Source organism: Pleurodeles waltl, chromosome 9 (assembly GCF_031143425.1).
Source record: "Pleurodeles waltl isolate 20211129_DDA chromosome 9, aPleWal1.hap1.20221129, whole genome shotgun sequence".
NCBI lineage: Eukaryota > Metazoa > Chordata > Amphibia > Caudata > Salamandridae > Pleurodeles > Pleurodeles waltl.
In genome coordinates, this window is record NC_090448.1 from 300,919,075 (window position 1) to 300,935,029 (window position 15,955).

The 15,955-nt window shown below is 41.2% G+C and overlaps 1 protein-coding gene across 1 annotated transcript in view; it reads left to right on the forward strand.

The window, feature by feature from the left end:
• The first annotated feature begins 2,561 nt into the window (after positions 1-2,561).
• The window catches only part of LOC138259204 (galactosylgalactosylxylosylprotein 3-beta-glucuronosyltransferase 1-like), a 277,956-nt gene continuing 264,562 nt past the window's right edge, over positions 2,562-15,955 (forward strand). The window contains exon 1 of the mRNA XM_069206774.1: positions 2,562-2,760. Within this exon, the coding sequence (XP_069062875.1) occupies positions 2,592-2,760 (169 nt within the window). The 5' untranslated portion in view covers positions 2,562-2,591. The remainder of the gene's footprint in view (positions 2,761-15,955) is intronic.

The window sequence follows — 15,955 nt, forward strand, 5'->3', positions numbered from 1 at the left end:
GACGGCTGCCAATCCGTGCGCGACCCTTCTCACTAAGCAACCTATCCCAGCGCGGCTCCAATGACATCACACTCACACGTACAGCAGATGACAAAGTCTTGCGGTTTTTGCCCCCAAACTCGATTCACACAAAACTTTGCGAGCACTAACCCAAAATCAAAAACCAAATCTGCTGGTTTGATACAGGAAAGGTAACACAATTGATTCAGAAATGTTATGGATTTTTCACTGACGGCTCTCGCTCTTGCAGCTATTCCTTCTTTCTCAGTTTCCCTGATTCGCAAGCAAAATTCAACCCGCAAATTTTACTCTCAATTGATCAGTGGGTCTGTCGTGGTGTACAAAGGACTAGTCAGATCTCAGTTGAAGTTTTCCACACTTTGACACACACTCTGACTTGTCGACCACGCCCGATCGACCTATTAAACCAGGCACATTACAACATAAAACAAAGTGTCTCATACACTTTTCAACATACTCCGGAGTCTTAGACCACGCAGGATCCATACATCAACAACCACGTGGACAATTTTGAGCACAAAGCGCCACACACATGTGAATTTTGATGACTTCCCTACTCTCACACTGCGGAGTATGCACACTCCTTCTGCAGCTTCATTTGGAGTACACAATTACGCAAACAATATCACATACATGTTAGCAGAGTAAGAATCCTTAACTAACACCAGATTAGCATCAGCATGTTGGGCTTCGTGCAAAACAATTTAACAAACACAAATTTGGAAAACGTCTAGCTATGGCTCTATCAAAACAGTGCGGTTGGTAACTAGAAAGAAAAAGCAAATAGGCATAACAAACACATGGGGTACAAGACTACCTCTCCTCAATTGGGTCTCACACACATTACACTCCTAATGTTACATTTAGGAAAACCAGCATCTTCTAGCAATCGGTTCTCATGAGAACGACTTTTAGCTATGAGCCCATTTAAACAGTACAATGGAAAATCACAGTTTAATTTTCTAAGACAGCCATTTCATTAACATTAAAAAATACAGCTTGACATGAGGCCGGGCAACTAGGCCAAGACCTCCGCTAAGTTAAGGCATACGATTGATAAAGCTAATAGATAATGCATAACTCTTAATATGACATATTACTTCATTAATCTAACATATAATAAACATTTTATATTAATAAACCATTAATAGGTATACTTCATGAACATTGACGGCCACTCATCGTGATCACATTTTCAAACACATGCGTTAATTTTCTACGTTATTACATTTTCTACACAAATCCATTACTCACAATGCATGAACACTCATTAAAAATAAATTTATTAACACGCCTGTGCTAGCACATGCCTCTTTTAAAGAGGAATCCATTAGGTTGCAGAGACCATACAGGCTCAAGCATTTGACAATAAGGCTGTCCCTAAGGATCTACAAATCTAACAAGATTTGCCTTGTGACTACAAAACTATCACTGAGGTGGTCAGATAGTACTGAAAAGCTATCCAACAGAGCTTCTTAAGTAATTCTCGTAAATTATGTTCTCACTATGGGGGTCATTCTGACCCTGGCGGTCTTGGACCGCCAGGGCAAGAATGACGGAAGCACCGCCAACAGGCTGGCGGTGCTTCATTTCCCATTATGACTACGGCGGTAAAGCTGCGGTCGCACCGCCGGGGACGGCGGTGTCCCGCCGATTTTCCCTCGGCGGTGATAATCCGCCAGGGCAGCGCTGCCCTGGGGATTATGACCCCCTTACCGCCAGCCTGTTTCTGGCAGTTTACACCGCCAGGAAGAGGCTGGCAGTAAGGGGTGTCCTGGGGCCCCTGGGGGCCCCTGCACTGCCCATGCCACTGGCATGGGCAGTGCAGGGGCCCCCTAACAGGGCCCCGGCCTGCTTTTCACTGTCTGCATGGCAGACAGTGAAAAGCGCGACGGGTGCAACTGCACCCGTCGCACTGCCGCAACACCGCCGGCTCCATTAGGAGCCGGCTCCTGTGTTGCGGCCTCATTCCCGCTGGGCCGGCGGGCGCTAACATGGTTAGCGCCCGCCGGCCCATCGGGAATGTTGGAATGGGGGCCGCGTTATTGCGCCCGCATGGCGGCCACTTGGCGGTTCCCGTCTGGCGGGCAGCGGTAGCCGCCCGCCAATGTTAGAATGACCCCCTATATGTGTTACATCCACTGATGGCAGAGAGTAAGTATTTACTTGTGTATATTTCATATACTGTTATATATTTGGATTGTTCATGATACTTGAGTATTGTGTATACATGTTTGCATATTTCTCCTTTCTCCTGTAAGTGTGACATTTCTGTCTTACCCTCAGGCACGTGCTTAATACAACTGCAAGTAAGTAAATAAAAAAATGTTTATTCTGGAATCCAAACCATTATAAAGTGTTTTCTCTGGTACATTCTGTGTTTTTCCACTCCAGTAGCATAATCATTATTGCATTTCACTCATACTTCAAAATGTAATTGTATCCGGAATATACGTCAGTAAACCGACCAGCTCATTGTTTACATAAGGTATTTCTAAAGTCAACAGCTGAAAAGAACCCTGGCAGCATGTATTCTTTCTGATTAGTAACTAGTATGAAGTCTCACTGGTATGCTTTTTACTGTCACCCCGAACATTAAAATAAGTCTCCTGGTGATTTTTGCTCTGAGGTTTGCCATGAGCAGTTTGTTACGTCAACTGCACTTGGTCATTACAGGATGCACTCTCCTTTCTACTGTTCTGTTCCTCCTGAGATTAAGAATGCCACCTCTTCAAAAATGTAAGTACAACATCTCCCTATATATGAAAAACGGTCTAATGTGCAATCCATCCTCAGCGTCACTCACTTGCATTAAGATTTGGCGTTAACCGGTTCTCTGTTTTAATTGAATGTGTAAGGAAAGAGAATACTTAGTGGACTTGGACGCTTCAACTGTTGGTAACATGCCTTGGTTTTATCATTAAGATTTATGGAATTTACTGATGTTTAACCATTATGCCTGAAGACCGTGATATACAGTTTTCTGAAATCATGCTTTAAACATGTTGAGATCAGCTACAGGAAGACATTCTTCTTCATAGCAGTGGAGGTCCCCTTTGATGAGGGCAGTCAGAGGACAGTGAAACACTGTCCTCTTTGCCCATTACAGCATGAGTAGCACTTACTACCAATAAGCGTTCTAGAATGTCACTTTGTTTGATGATGTGTGCTTGGGGCTTGAGGTCTATTCTGATATTATGTATCTGGTAGCCCATTTCAGCAAGGATATGCTGGACATTGACTTGCGTCTGCCTTGTGGACACATAGAAAATACTTGACTTTCAACAAGCTGATATAAATTGTGTGTGATTATACATAATTTTAATCTTGGAAAATGTATTGCATGGGTGGCTCCAACACAAACGGCCTGATTCACAAATGTAACTTTTGAGTAAGTTTACTACATTTCAGTTTTCACAAACTGCACTTTTGTACTAATTTGTTGTAATTTACATTTTTGTAGTAACTGAAACCTTTGTAGTAAGTACTACACTACACATGGCCAACCACTGGTATTGCAACACAATTGCACATAAATTAGTGTAGATAGGGGCTTACTACAAATGAGTTAGTTAAACAAAAGTTCAGTTTGTGAATATCACTTTTGTTGAACGTTTTGTAGAAGGTTTTGTGGTACTACTGCAGAGCTACAAAACTGACCACTAAGTGCAATTTGTGAATCAGGCCTCCACTTGGTCATTATTTATTAGTGTCTTACAAATAATGTCCAGGAAACTGTGGCATAATAGTTGTGCATCAGGAGTGCTTTGACTTCCAAAGGGCAACACGAAGTTCAGAACAAAAACCTCAACAATCAAGCATCATCATTGATTATTCTTTGCTTTTAGCTTTAGAGTTGTGAGACAAATGTGCAGGTGACCAATTTTATCTTATTTGTCCCTTTTACTATTATGACAATGTCTGTAAGTATGCTAAAATGCGTCTGCTCATCAACCTCAGTCACGGCAGGGCTGCCTTTTATGCTATTTACACCTGCACTGCACATGCTAGCTGCTTGGAAGGAGTTATAACTATACAGAAAAAATAAACAGTGGCAAGGTGATTTAGATTGTGTGTTCAAATTATAAATTGACCTTTAAAGTGCGCAAGTCAGCCTCTAAATGCATTTAGGTCATATATTATATATTGATTTATTCTTATAGTTCCCTTTGTAATGACGCAGATGAACGTACGAAGCATGAACTTAAATAAAATATGCAATTCAGTTTTTATACCGTATTATGGAATTCCGTGGATATAGTCAGCCAAATTTAACAGAGAAATCCCTCTATATAAAATTGTGGGAGGGGTAATGGTCTGAAGCTGCACAATTTATAAAGGTCGAATTTCTGTAGTTCTACTTCAAAAATGATAAATGCAACTCACAAAGGTATGCGTATAAAGCTATCTTTATGCCTATCATGTCTCTCGTGTTTATGTTTCGTCCCTACAAGTGAGAAGAATTCTGCACAAATAGATCCATAACTTGAATGTACATGGCGGTGTAGTTGGAATTTGGAAAATATCACAAGTGGAGGGAGTGCAGGGAAAACGAGAGAAGGTGGCAGGGAGGGTCATGCATTTAGAAAAAAACATATCTCCGAAATTGTAAATTAGATTAAATAAGTCACACATCACACATTCCCATTTATAGGTACTGAAACTGAGTTACGAAAAATTAGTTGAGCCAGGGAAAAACATTAACATCACAAAAAAGATAAAAAAATACAGATTTCAAAAAACGTTCCACTTTGCAGACACGCGAAAGGGCAGTTACAAAGCAGATTGTAAAAAAGTAAGCATACAAATGTACTTAGAAAATTGAACAGTTGATTATTAGTAATGCCTTATAAAATGTAATTACACATTATTTTTCTCTGTTACAACTCTAAACACACTGACAGAAAAATATTATCACGTTTGCCACAAAACACACGTACAAAGATGCAATGACACACGACACAACCAGCACACATGAAAATAAAATGTCCCTCCCCAATACTAAATAAACAGATCCCAAAGGGGACTCCCCCAAAAGTCAGATTGTAAAAACGTTCCATTTTTATACACAATATCGCCACCATTATCCGTGTTCAGAGAAATACACTTCATGTTCATAAATGCGCCCAGATACATTTGAAATATAATTCTAATTTAAAAAAACGCTGTCTAGTGGCACCACTCATCATTGAGGTTATGTCCTTCCTTCGGCTTCGCTCTTTTTTGAAGTTGTTGTGCCTAAACCGAGCAGATTTATTTGCTGGACTGTGTGTGTGTGTTGGAGGTGGGGGCTGGGGAGGAGTGAGTTCTTTGAGAGGCATTTAAAACCGTAAGTTACATAGTGGACGTGCATGCATGGCCATCTTAAGCCGAGAAGAGGATTTCTGAAAGGTAGATGAAACACTATTCAGATGAAACCTAAGAGGAGGGAGATAGCCAGCCAACTGCTCCCACTCAGAACACATTGAGCTTTATCCATTCTTAAAACAGTACAATGTTCGCTCAGCGTACTTCATAGCCAGGATAGCAGGATGCAACTCTATCCCTCAAGGGTATAAGAATCTGTCTCCATGGTGCTGCTAAAAATCATTTATAAATCTCCAAAATACCCAGGGAGAAAGGCAATCCAATTTAAATCCAGAGGAAGTGCAGCAGATCACACAGGGAGAGGCAGATAGCCAGCTGGCAAAAAATGCATATCTTGCAGGCATGCCTCAAGCACAGTGAGAGCCTTTGCCACTGAGCCCTTCTGAAGGACCAGCTCATCCGGAGTCGTTCCCTCATCCACACTTCAAGTACACCTGGTTGATCCAGCTGCAGAGGAGGGTTCTAGCAAGACTCATCCGCACTTCCATTGCCAGCTGGAAGAGCGTCAGCAGTAGCACAGTGGTAAGAATTCTATTTTTTTACTCATGTCTATATATTTGATGCATAGTAGGGTCATGTTTTCTTTAGTTAGGTTTGCCATGTCCATCTTGTCATTATGCCGGGGAGTGATACATTAGGTGTACAAATTGTAATTGTTGGAAATTTTCTATTTCTGCTGTATAACCGCAATTTCACTGCCTTTTGCTGAACCCTTTTTATTGCTGATCACTGGTAAAGTGCTTGTGCTCCTCCCTTAAACATGATGACTTTGGCATACCCCTAATTAGCATATTTCACGTACCTATGTGTCCCAAGTATATGGTCCCACAAGGTACCAGGGTATGTATTGTAAATGTCAGAAGTGGGCTGCACCACCCACTGTGCCATCCATTATAGTGACAATATAAACATGACTGCAGGCCTGCCATCAGAATCCTGGCTGTGCTGGTTTTACCTGCAAACGTAACATAAAGTAACCTGTTAAGAAACCCCCTTTTTGACAGGCCTAAACCTTCCTTTTAAATATTTAAATTGACCTCAGAGCAGGGTGTACAATATGTAAAATTAGGACGTGCAGACGTTTAATTTTAAACATGTCCTTACAGTGAAACAGCCCTCAAAACTGTTTTCACTGTGCAGATGTGGTGGTTACATAGGCATTGGGATGCAATATTAAGTGTAATAAAAACTACCTTCCCTTAAGAAACAAATACAGATTTAATTTTTGGACTTTTTGAGATATTTATTACAAGTACAATTCACTGGTGAAGTCAGATTTGTAATAACTATTTTGGAAAAATGACTTTTAGAGAGTCACATTTGCCCTGCCTGGAAGCTAAATCTGCATTTTGCTCTTTCCCATCTGCCAGCCAATAATTAACATTTCAGTGGGCAAGAATGAGGAGTGAACTTGCTCGTAAGGCACGGCAAAAAGGCCTTTGGTGTTTGTAGGTGTTATTGAGCCCTTGACAGGAAGGTCTGTGGGCTGGATGCAAGGACTTAAGTAACTTCAAAGAGGCCTACTTTTTCATCAGCAGAGCTAGCAAACATCTAGGCCTGCACCCTTCTTTGTTCCGCCATCCAGCCCCGCCTCCATCACAGTGGGTCTCTTGTTGACATCAGTATCAAATCCTTCTGGAGGTTCAAGACCTGTTTGACAGATCAACTGGGGGTTTTCAGATGACATTGCGGGTGCACTTCCAAGGAGGGGAACAGAATGCTAAAACAATTTGTCTGGTTACTGATAGTTCAGCTTTGTTTGAAAAGGCCCCGGTCTCTAAGTTAAATGGTGGCCAAGGGATTAACTAAAACTTAATTAAGTGTTAGATGTGGCAGGTCACTAGGATTACCATACTATACTAATTACAAACAACCTCAGTCCCTGGATCCCAAGCTCAGTGTAGTTAAAGATTTTGGGCATCTTCAAACTGGCCTAGATGGGTGGGTTAGCCTCGGGGCCCTTTGCTCCTTTTGTTAGGGGTCTCCAGGCACCCACTTCAGAACACTCCTGAAACTGAGGAAGATCAGAAGAGAACTGAACTTACTTTCTAAGTCCTGAGAAGAACCTTGAAGATTGGACATGCTATCCCTCTTATGCTCAGGACAAAGAAGTAGACTCCAAGGGTAATAAGGCTGACCTCCTGTTAAATCTACAGAAAAACAACAAGCTTGCTGCTGCCCAGCTGACCAGTGGAAACTGAACCTGGACCCTCCTGTTGTCCTCTGCTGCCATCGTGTGAGTCTTTGAGTGCCTCTCCTGAAGTCCTGGGGAGCTTTAGGAATTTACTCCTGTGGTGGACTGGAGCTTAAATGACTAAAGTTCGAAGGTAAAATATTTGACCAGGACAAACCTGGTTAGTGTATCCGACTCGTGTATTATTGTGGCCTTCATCAAACCGCTTCCAGGCCCTGTCCCACTACAACCATTGATAATCTTTGACACTTTGTGCTGTTTTGGTGCTATTTCTACTTAAAACTTTAAAAACACATATCTCTGGTTCCCCTTATGTGATTTCTGTTGTTTTGGTATCATTCTGTTTCTTGATGTTTAATCTATTTTGCTAATTCATTTTAGTGTTTTGCATTTTGACTTTATTACTGTTTTAGTATTGCATAACTACTTTACACATTGCCTCTAAGATAAGCCTGTCTACTCTGTGTCATAGGTACCAGGATGTTGAGCTCATGGTCAATTGTGATACTTTCTTGCGGTGGGTATTTACTCCCTCAATTAATAACCCAAATTCTTACAGCAATGGAGACCATAATTTATCTAAATCTTTTTTAGTAAGTGTTATCCACACATACTGGCATAGAAGAGTAAATCACTCCATTGCCCTGACAGACATCCCGTTCTCCAAATCTGGGGACGTTTGCTGGCCCCACAGACATTGCTTAACATTAGCAGGAATCACCCTCATGGCTATTCCTGCCAGTGTTGGTAAAGTGTGATGGGTGGCTCTGTCAAACAGGACAGCCACATCCCAAAATTGTGCACAGTTTTACAATTTTCAAAAACAATCTCCCTAAGGGGGAATTTATTTCTGAAAAAAATAAGAAAACTAATGATTTCCCCACCAAGGAAGTTTTTTCTCCCATGTCATGGGAATCATAATTTGTTTTTTACTTTCCCCCACTGCCAGGTGATGGGCAGCAGAAAAAGCCATTTGATTGGCCATTCTATGGCTGGGTAAATTGCCAAACGAGCATATCAGTGATGGGGCCGGGGTAAGACCCATCATCAACATGCTTCACGCCTGCCCACCTCTAAATAAGGTGGGTAGATCATTAGTTTGGATGAGACAGTACTCCATCACCATTGCGAAAGGAGAACCATCTCAGTCAAACTCTAAATTAGCCCCTGTATCTTGATTGGAACAGTGTGGCCATGTCATCATGAAAAATAGTCCTTATGCTGTTCTTTACCTGTACGTAATCCTGATTTCACATTAGAAGCATGTGTGTGTCAAAACTAGTGAGCTAGACCTTAACAGCTGATCATATACATTTTGCACATGACATAATTCTCTGTATAACAGTGATGTTACACACACATATCTCATGTTATTGACTTAGTTAAACTGCATTAATCTCTACTAATCAAGTGTTACTTGTCAACCAAACAGTCAGGGATACCACACTCTTCTATTGTTTCATGTTGAAATAAACTTGAAGATATGTCGTAATATGACTTGTGTAAATAGACCCATCTCATTTGCTAAAATGTGTGCAGCTTTTGACATCTAGTAAAAAGATTTGTGGTACTAGTCAACATGTGCTACAGCTTTTCCTCTGTGGGGCAAGACACCAATTTGACAATATGGCATGTGAGAAATGCATCATTGCATGGGGCAAGGGAGTGTAAATGGCATCAATAGGAATCTTTGTTAAAGTGCTAAAATGTATCTTGGCTTGTGCAAATATTGATGTATCCCTTGTAGTGAACCAGTGCTCTCATGAGTATTCCTTTATTTTTCTATTCGTTTGCAGCGATCAGCCAGGATGACAGTGGGAAGCAGCAGGAAATGGGGCAGACAAGACACAGGTCCTCAAGCGCGTGGTGGGTGCAGGCCACCACCACCAATAGGGTGCAGAAAGGTGATAATTCACTAATCAGGAGAGTGTGTCAATCTAGCGATGGATAGGGTCCCAAATGAACAGGCTGTGGGTGGAAATATCCACTAACACCGGAGGCCAGGAGGAGACTGATTAGAGGGCCCTACATGGTCAGAAAAATCCTTTAGGGGCATATTTATAAGTAATTGGCATAGGGCAGGGCCACACGTTTGTTTTGCTGCACTGCCCTATGCTAATTCAAAAGGGCAAAAATGCACAGTGTTTACAAGTTATGGTGCATTTCTATCCTATCTCCCTGTACTGGCACATAAATTGCTGAGTAGTGCCATAGGCATCCTTGCACAAAAACAATTCATAGAGGTAGTTTCCTCTTTCAATGTATGTTGCAGAATGCATCACACATTGAAAGAGGAAACAACAAGGAGAAATAAAGATATTTCTACTTGTTGTGCCTGCCTTCGGGTAGAGTGCAATTTTGATATATTACCAGGTTTACAGATTCTTGTAAATCTGGGAATGTGTCAAAACCCATCGGTGACTTGCGCTGCATTACTTACACCATATCTACGAAGCCAGGAAAAAACATGCAAAGTAGATTTGCATTACCCGATAGATATGGGTCTGCACTATGCATGCCAGTGCATCACAGAAAGTGATGCACCAAAAGTGCAAAGGGCTTGTAAATATGCCCCTTGGTGTCTGGAAAACAGGGTCTTCCAGCAATGGCTGCCCCAAAGCCACCAATCTGGCCTTACCAACACTGTGACCTGAGCCTGCCCACCTAGCACAAAATTGCCTGCTCAGCAGACAACCAGTGGCTGAGAGTGTACTTTCGTCTGAACAACTTTGAGCCCTTTCATGTTTCACCTCTCCTGCCCCATTTAAATGCGCCTGAGGAGGTATATGAGGAGGACATCGGGTAGGTGGATGTTGGCAGCAAGTCATTTATAAGGTAATGCTCGAGCGGGTAGGAGAAGCAATTGTAGGTGCATTCAAAGGCTTGAAAGATGTCTAGTTTGACTGACACCAGAATATGACCTGTGATTGTCCTCCCGGACTGCCATTCTTCCTCCCACAATCATATCTCCGGACAACTGTTTGCCTAATTAAATTTTATTTTCATTGCTTTTTTAAATTATTTTGAAAATCGTTCTCTGCCCGAATGCTTGCTCAGAGAAAGGGACCATGAGTGTGTGCAAAAACCTCTCGACTGACCCATTTGAATTTCATATAATACAGGTTTACACTTGCATATAAATGTGGTCTCAAATCATTTTGCACTATTTGTATTCAATATTACATGAATGTATATCTGCTCCTAGAAGCAGGGAGTGGATACTTTAGACTTGGTATGTTCTGGAGAGATGGAGAGTGTACAGCAATAAATCATTTTGTAGCATCTATTTTCTACGCAGTGTGGTTTCTTGTGTTGAAATGCTAGTTTTTTTATGTGACAGCCATGTATGTAGGCTTTCTCAGCCTTGGGTACTGTACATTCCTGAAATAACCACTCCCCCAAAAGTAGCCTCTGTCGTATAGGAGGGCAGTTATTTCTACACCATTCACTTGTTTTTTCCACGATCTCGGGCAAAACTATGATCAGAGTAATGTTTATAATATATAACTCTTTAATACCCCTAAAAGCCGTCTTCCACTCTACAGCTTGGCTGACTATAGGAAAAACAAAATTTGATCACATCTACCGAACCCTGAAGTATGTCCTCAAGCTTTCCTTATAGGCTTAAATAAAAATCAAAATCTGTTGCCTCACGTATGAAGACCTTTTTACGGTCAGACCAGGCTACTTAGCTGAGCTGACCTACTGGATATGATAAGTGACTCAAGAAAATCCCCAGGATGGACTGTTTCAGTTTCAAACACATGAAATTTAGAATGGCACAAACCCAAAGCCAAACCTTTTCTGGATCATTGTCTGCCACCAAGGACACCTTTCTGGACCTATTAAAAAACTGCTGCAGACAGCCTGTTCTTTCAAAAAAGACCTACCTATTTACAAGATGTCTAAGTGAAGGAAGCCTGGATCTATCAACCCCTTTTCTGATGGCAACACATCCTTATAACAGTGGTCATGAGTATTTATCCAAACTCCATGGGCTCTTTATTTCTACTCACTGTTTCCATAAATAAAATGTTCTGGTACTTATTACCTGATCAGCCTGTTTTCTATTTCCCCCTTTCCTTTTCACTGTTTTCTCCCTTCCTCAGCCTGCTCCCTTATTTTAAATAATGTGTTTATTAAATAAAACATTCTTTATTTTTAAACAAACATAAATATTATTAGTATATGTTATAAGAAAATCATAGTTTTATCAATATCTAAATATTATTGTTTAAATATAAAATTACATTTACATATATTTTTTAAAAATTTGAACTACATTTATGTATTTGATCATTACTCCCTATGAGATGTTCTTTTAAGTATCTACATCCATTGTTTACTATAGTATGGTGTTGAACTACCAGTGGTTGGCCATGTTTGATGCTGGACTTACTCCAGGGATGAGATGAAATACATGTACAGCAGTTCTAGGACCTTTTTGGCTGTAGTAACTTTAGAAGTACAGATTGTGAACAGGAATTAAATGACTCTTTTGTAGGTGGGTGTGCACCCCTCCCTAACCCCTCCTTATCCATTCCTAAATCACTCCTTTCTCCTCTTCAAACTCCACCCATTTAGAAATAAGTGTTCCCCATTTTCCAGCCACCATCCTTGCCCCACCCATATTTACTACAATAATGTATTCATAGGTGCACGAAGAGGCCTGCAATGAAATGAGAGAAGAGGCTTGGGTGAAGACCTCTGCATGCAGGTCTTCGCCTCTGCCTCTCCTACCATTTCCCTATATGCATAAGAACAGCATTTTGTAGTATATGAGCAGTGCTATTGTAGTACTACTAAACCTATTACAAAATGCAGTTTGTGAAAGGCTTATAATTACAGCAGAATCAGGACTGTCACTAAACATAGAATAGCTTTCATTGCAATTCTAAGTGATTCATTTTCCCATAGAAGTCCTACAAATATATTCAGCTATCAAAGCCATGCTTTTGTCAAAATTCACATTTTAAATTTTTACAATAAATGTGCTATTCATTTTAATTCTATCAAATCTTCATGAACATAATACACTCTTAGTCAAATATTAGCTAGTAAGCACAGTTTATTAAAGCAGATGTCAACTTTCAACTTACAAAGGTAATATTGATGAATTTGTAATTTTTATCTTGAATTCTTCTTTAATGACAACTTGTATAAAATGGACAGTACTTAGATTCAGATGGATTTTATAGTGAGGATTTGAAATTGATCATTGAAATTCACAATGTTAGAATATTAACAAACCCTTTCAACGTGTCCATTAGTAATCAAAAGTCATGTTGTACATACCTTTAAAAGAAAGGTACCCATGGGCACATAAAGAAAGTTTGGTAGCCTAAATGATCACAGAAAATGGCTTTTTGATTTCCGGAGTGTCTAACATGGACTGTCAATGATTCAGTCATCAGTGGAAAACTCAAGGTTGAGCCATCCATGTTGGATTTTCCAGAGTAACTCAAAAGGGGTAGACAATTAAATATTCTTAGAAGCTCTAGTTGTTTAACTATTTTATAGAAATAATCCCAGTTTAGAGAGATAAAAGCTTTGATTAGATTGATTGTTCCTACTGCTTTGTTGTCTGATCCTGTTTCATAGAAAATCATTCATAAATTCTGCTGAGTTTATCCCTGGTTGAGCGCTTGGACCTGAACCCATTTTGAGTATGGTGAGCCAGTAATTATACAGAGAGCAACAATAGTTGAGCAGATTATAGTATTAATGTTGTTCACAATGATGGGTTTGGAGGATGGGCATTTTAGTAAATCAAAGCACATTTTCCTCTTAGAATGACAGATGGCTGTATTGTTTAGGACAGTAGTTGCGTTCATGTAATAGCTTCTGCATTCATGTTTTTCAACACAGGGCTTACCCATCTAAGGCCCATATTTATACTCTGTTTGCCCCAGATTTGCGTCATTTTTTTTCACACAAATCCAGCAAAAAAATTAACTCCATATTTATATCTTGACACTAGACCCATTTAGCGTCAAAAATATGGAGTTAACGCCATTTTAAGGATGCGTGAAACCGCCTTGAGTCAATGAGATGCAAGGTAGGCGTTCCCATCCAAAAAATGACTCAAACACCCTAGCGCCATATTTATCCAACAGGGCACAAATGACGCACAGGTGGGAGGCGGACCCGAAACAGGACGCTAAACCAGATTTGCGTCAAATTTAACACCTGGGTCAGGGCAGGTGATAAAATGAGGCAAACACACCACTACTTAAGGAAAACACACACAAGCAACATTACAGACCAACAGGAAAACATGGAGGTGCTACTGATGCAGCTTGCAAGACAACGCCGAGCACAGGACCACCTTTTCATGAACAGAACAACCCTCCATGGCCTCAGGGAACAGGACATCATTCTGAGGTATCGACTCAACTGGCAAGCCATACAGCAGCTGCTGCGCCATATTGAGCCACAACTAACAGACAACCTGCAGACACCACACAACATACCACCGGAGACCAAGCTGCTAGATGTCCTGCACATGTTGCCAAGTGGCTCCTTCCAGACAACGGGTGCCCTGGTCACTGGGGTATCACAGCCCTCATTCTCTGTCTTCCTGCCAAAGGTGTTAGATTCCATATTCTCCCTCACACCCCGCCACATCGGCTTCCCCAACACCCAGCAGAAGCAGCAGGAGATAAAACAGGGCTTTTATCAAATCCATGGCTTCCCGTGTGTGCTCAGTGCAATTTACTGCACCCATGTCCAGATTGTCCCACCTGCAGCAACAGAGCACCTATTCGGGAACAGAAAGCACACACATTCTAACAATGCACAGGCCATAGATGACCATCAGGGATTGTTCACAAACACCTTGGCCAAGTATCCTGTGAGTGGCCATGACTCCTTCATATTCCGCCACAGCAGGATCAATCAGCACTTCCAGGATGGACAGTATGGCAATAGTCTTCTTGTCGGTAAGTCAATTAACCTAGCAATATACACACAGCAGAACAACCCTGTAGGACACACAAAACATACACCACTACATTAACACGTGGGCAGGGTGACACTGAGGTGTGACATTGGTAGTTATGTTGTACACCCTGGCACAATGGGATACACACCTCTGGACAAATGACGGCTGATACATACATTAGCTGCCACTCTAGAGCACCAAGGGACAAATGTCAAAACCCACAGTGACAATGAAATGGCCTTCACTGTAAGTACAACTTAGAAGATGAACCATTCACAATTACATTAGGCCACATAGTCAATCGGCCACCCTCCCAAACAGTATGTAGTGTGGAAGGGGTGTGCAATCTGTCACTCAGATGTAGGTGACACGGAAATACTGAGGCACTCGCGACATCATACATCACTCCTGGGGTGCAGTTTCCAGGTTGCAATAAGGAAGAGGACTGTGCTATGAACACATATTGATGTGCCACTAATGCAAACTGCACACTTCTGCACACACTGAAAGAGCCAATTGTCGATCAAAATAGCATATGTACAGGGAGATGGCCCTTCCTGCACAGATAAATCCACCTCCACAAGGCAGTTAGCCAGGTTCCCTGGAGCATGTTGGGTAGTGTAGGTGCACAGTTGAACATGAGCTACCGGCAGAGGGAACAACAAACGCTTACCTAGAAACAAGTCACACATGGGACAATTGTGCATTGTCAATACTGAACAGCTCAGTGCTGCAAACTGATGGAGATGTGTTGTGTATTGTCACCTACCCAATTCAAACGGCCTCAGTGTCGCATTTCATCTGCAGTTACATATCCCTAAGTAGATGGGGTGTGCAGGCCTTGTAGTGCAACCATGTTACCACAACATCTGAATCCATTGAGCGTGTGAATGTATTGGTAACGCGTCCGTCTATGTTAATTTATACACATCAGGACTCGTTTTAGGCCAATGAATCTTTAGACCCAGTGGTGAGACACCGTAAGACGAGATAACTGATTAATATGTCTATCAATATGTCAATAACATTGTCAACATATATCACCACAATGTATTTCACTTTAGGCATCAATATACCTTTGGCGCAACCATGACCTTTCAGTCATGAATAACCACACCTTAATGGAATTTTTGTGAATTTTATTCCCTATTGATTACAATCTAATAGCAAATGTATTAATCTCAAAACCAAGAAGCAAATGAACATAATCACAAGACGACAACCATGATAAGCTTTCAATAATGCAAAGATCAGAAGCATAAGACAATCAGGTGAATATAAGCAGATCGCGATACATAGAGCCTCCTAAAGATCCTAGTTCAGCATAGCACTACGTAGGTCACGTCAGTTTTTGTCAGTCGGGATGAATGCCTCATCTAACCTCTAATTAGCATTAGCATGTTGGGCTTCATGCAAAACAATTTAGAACA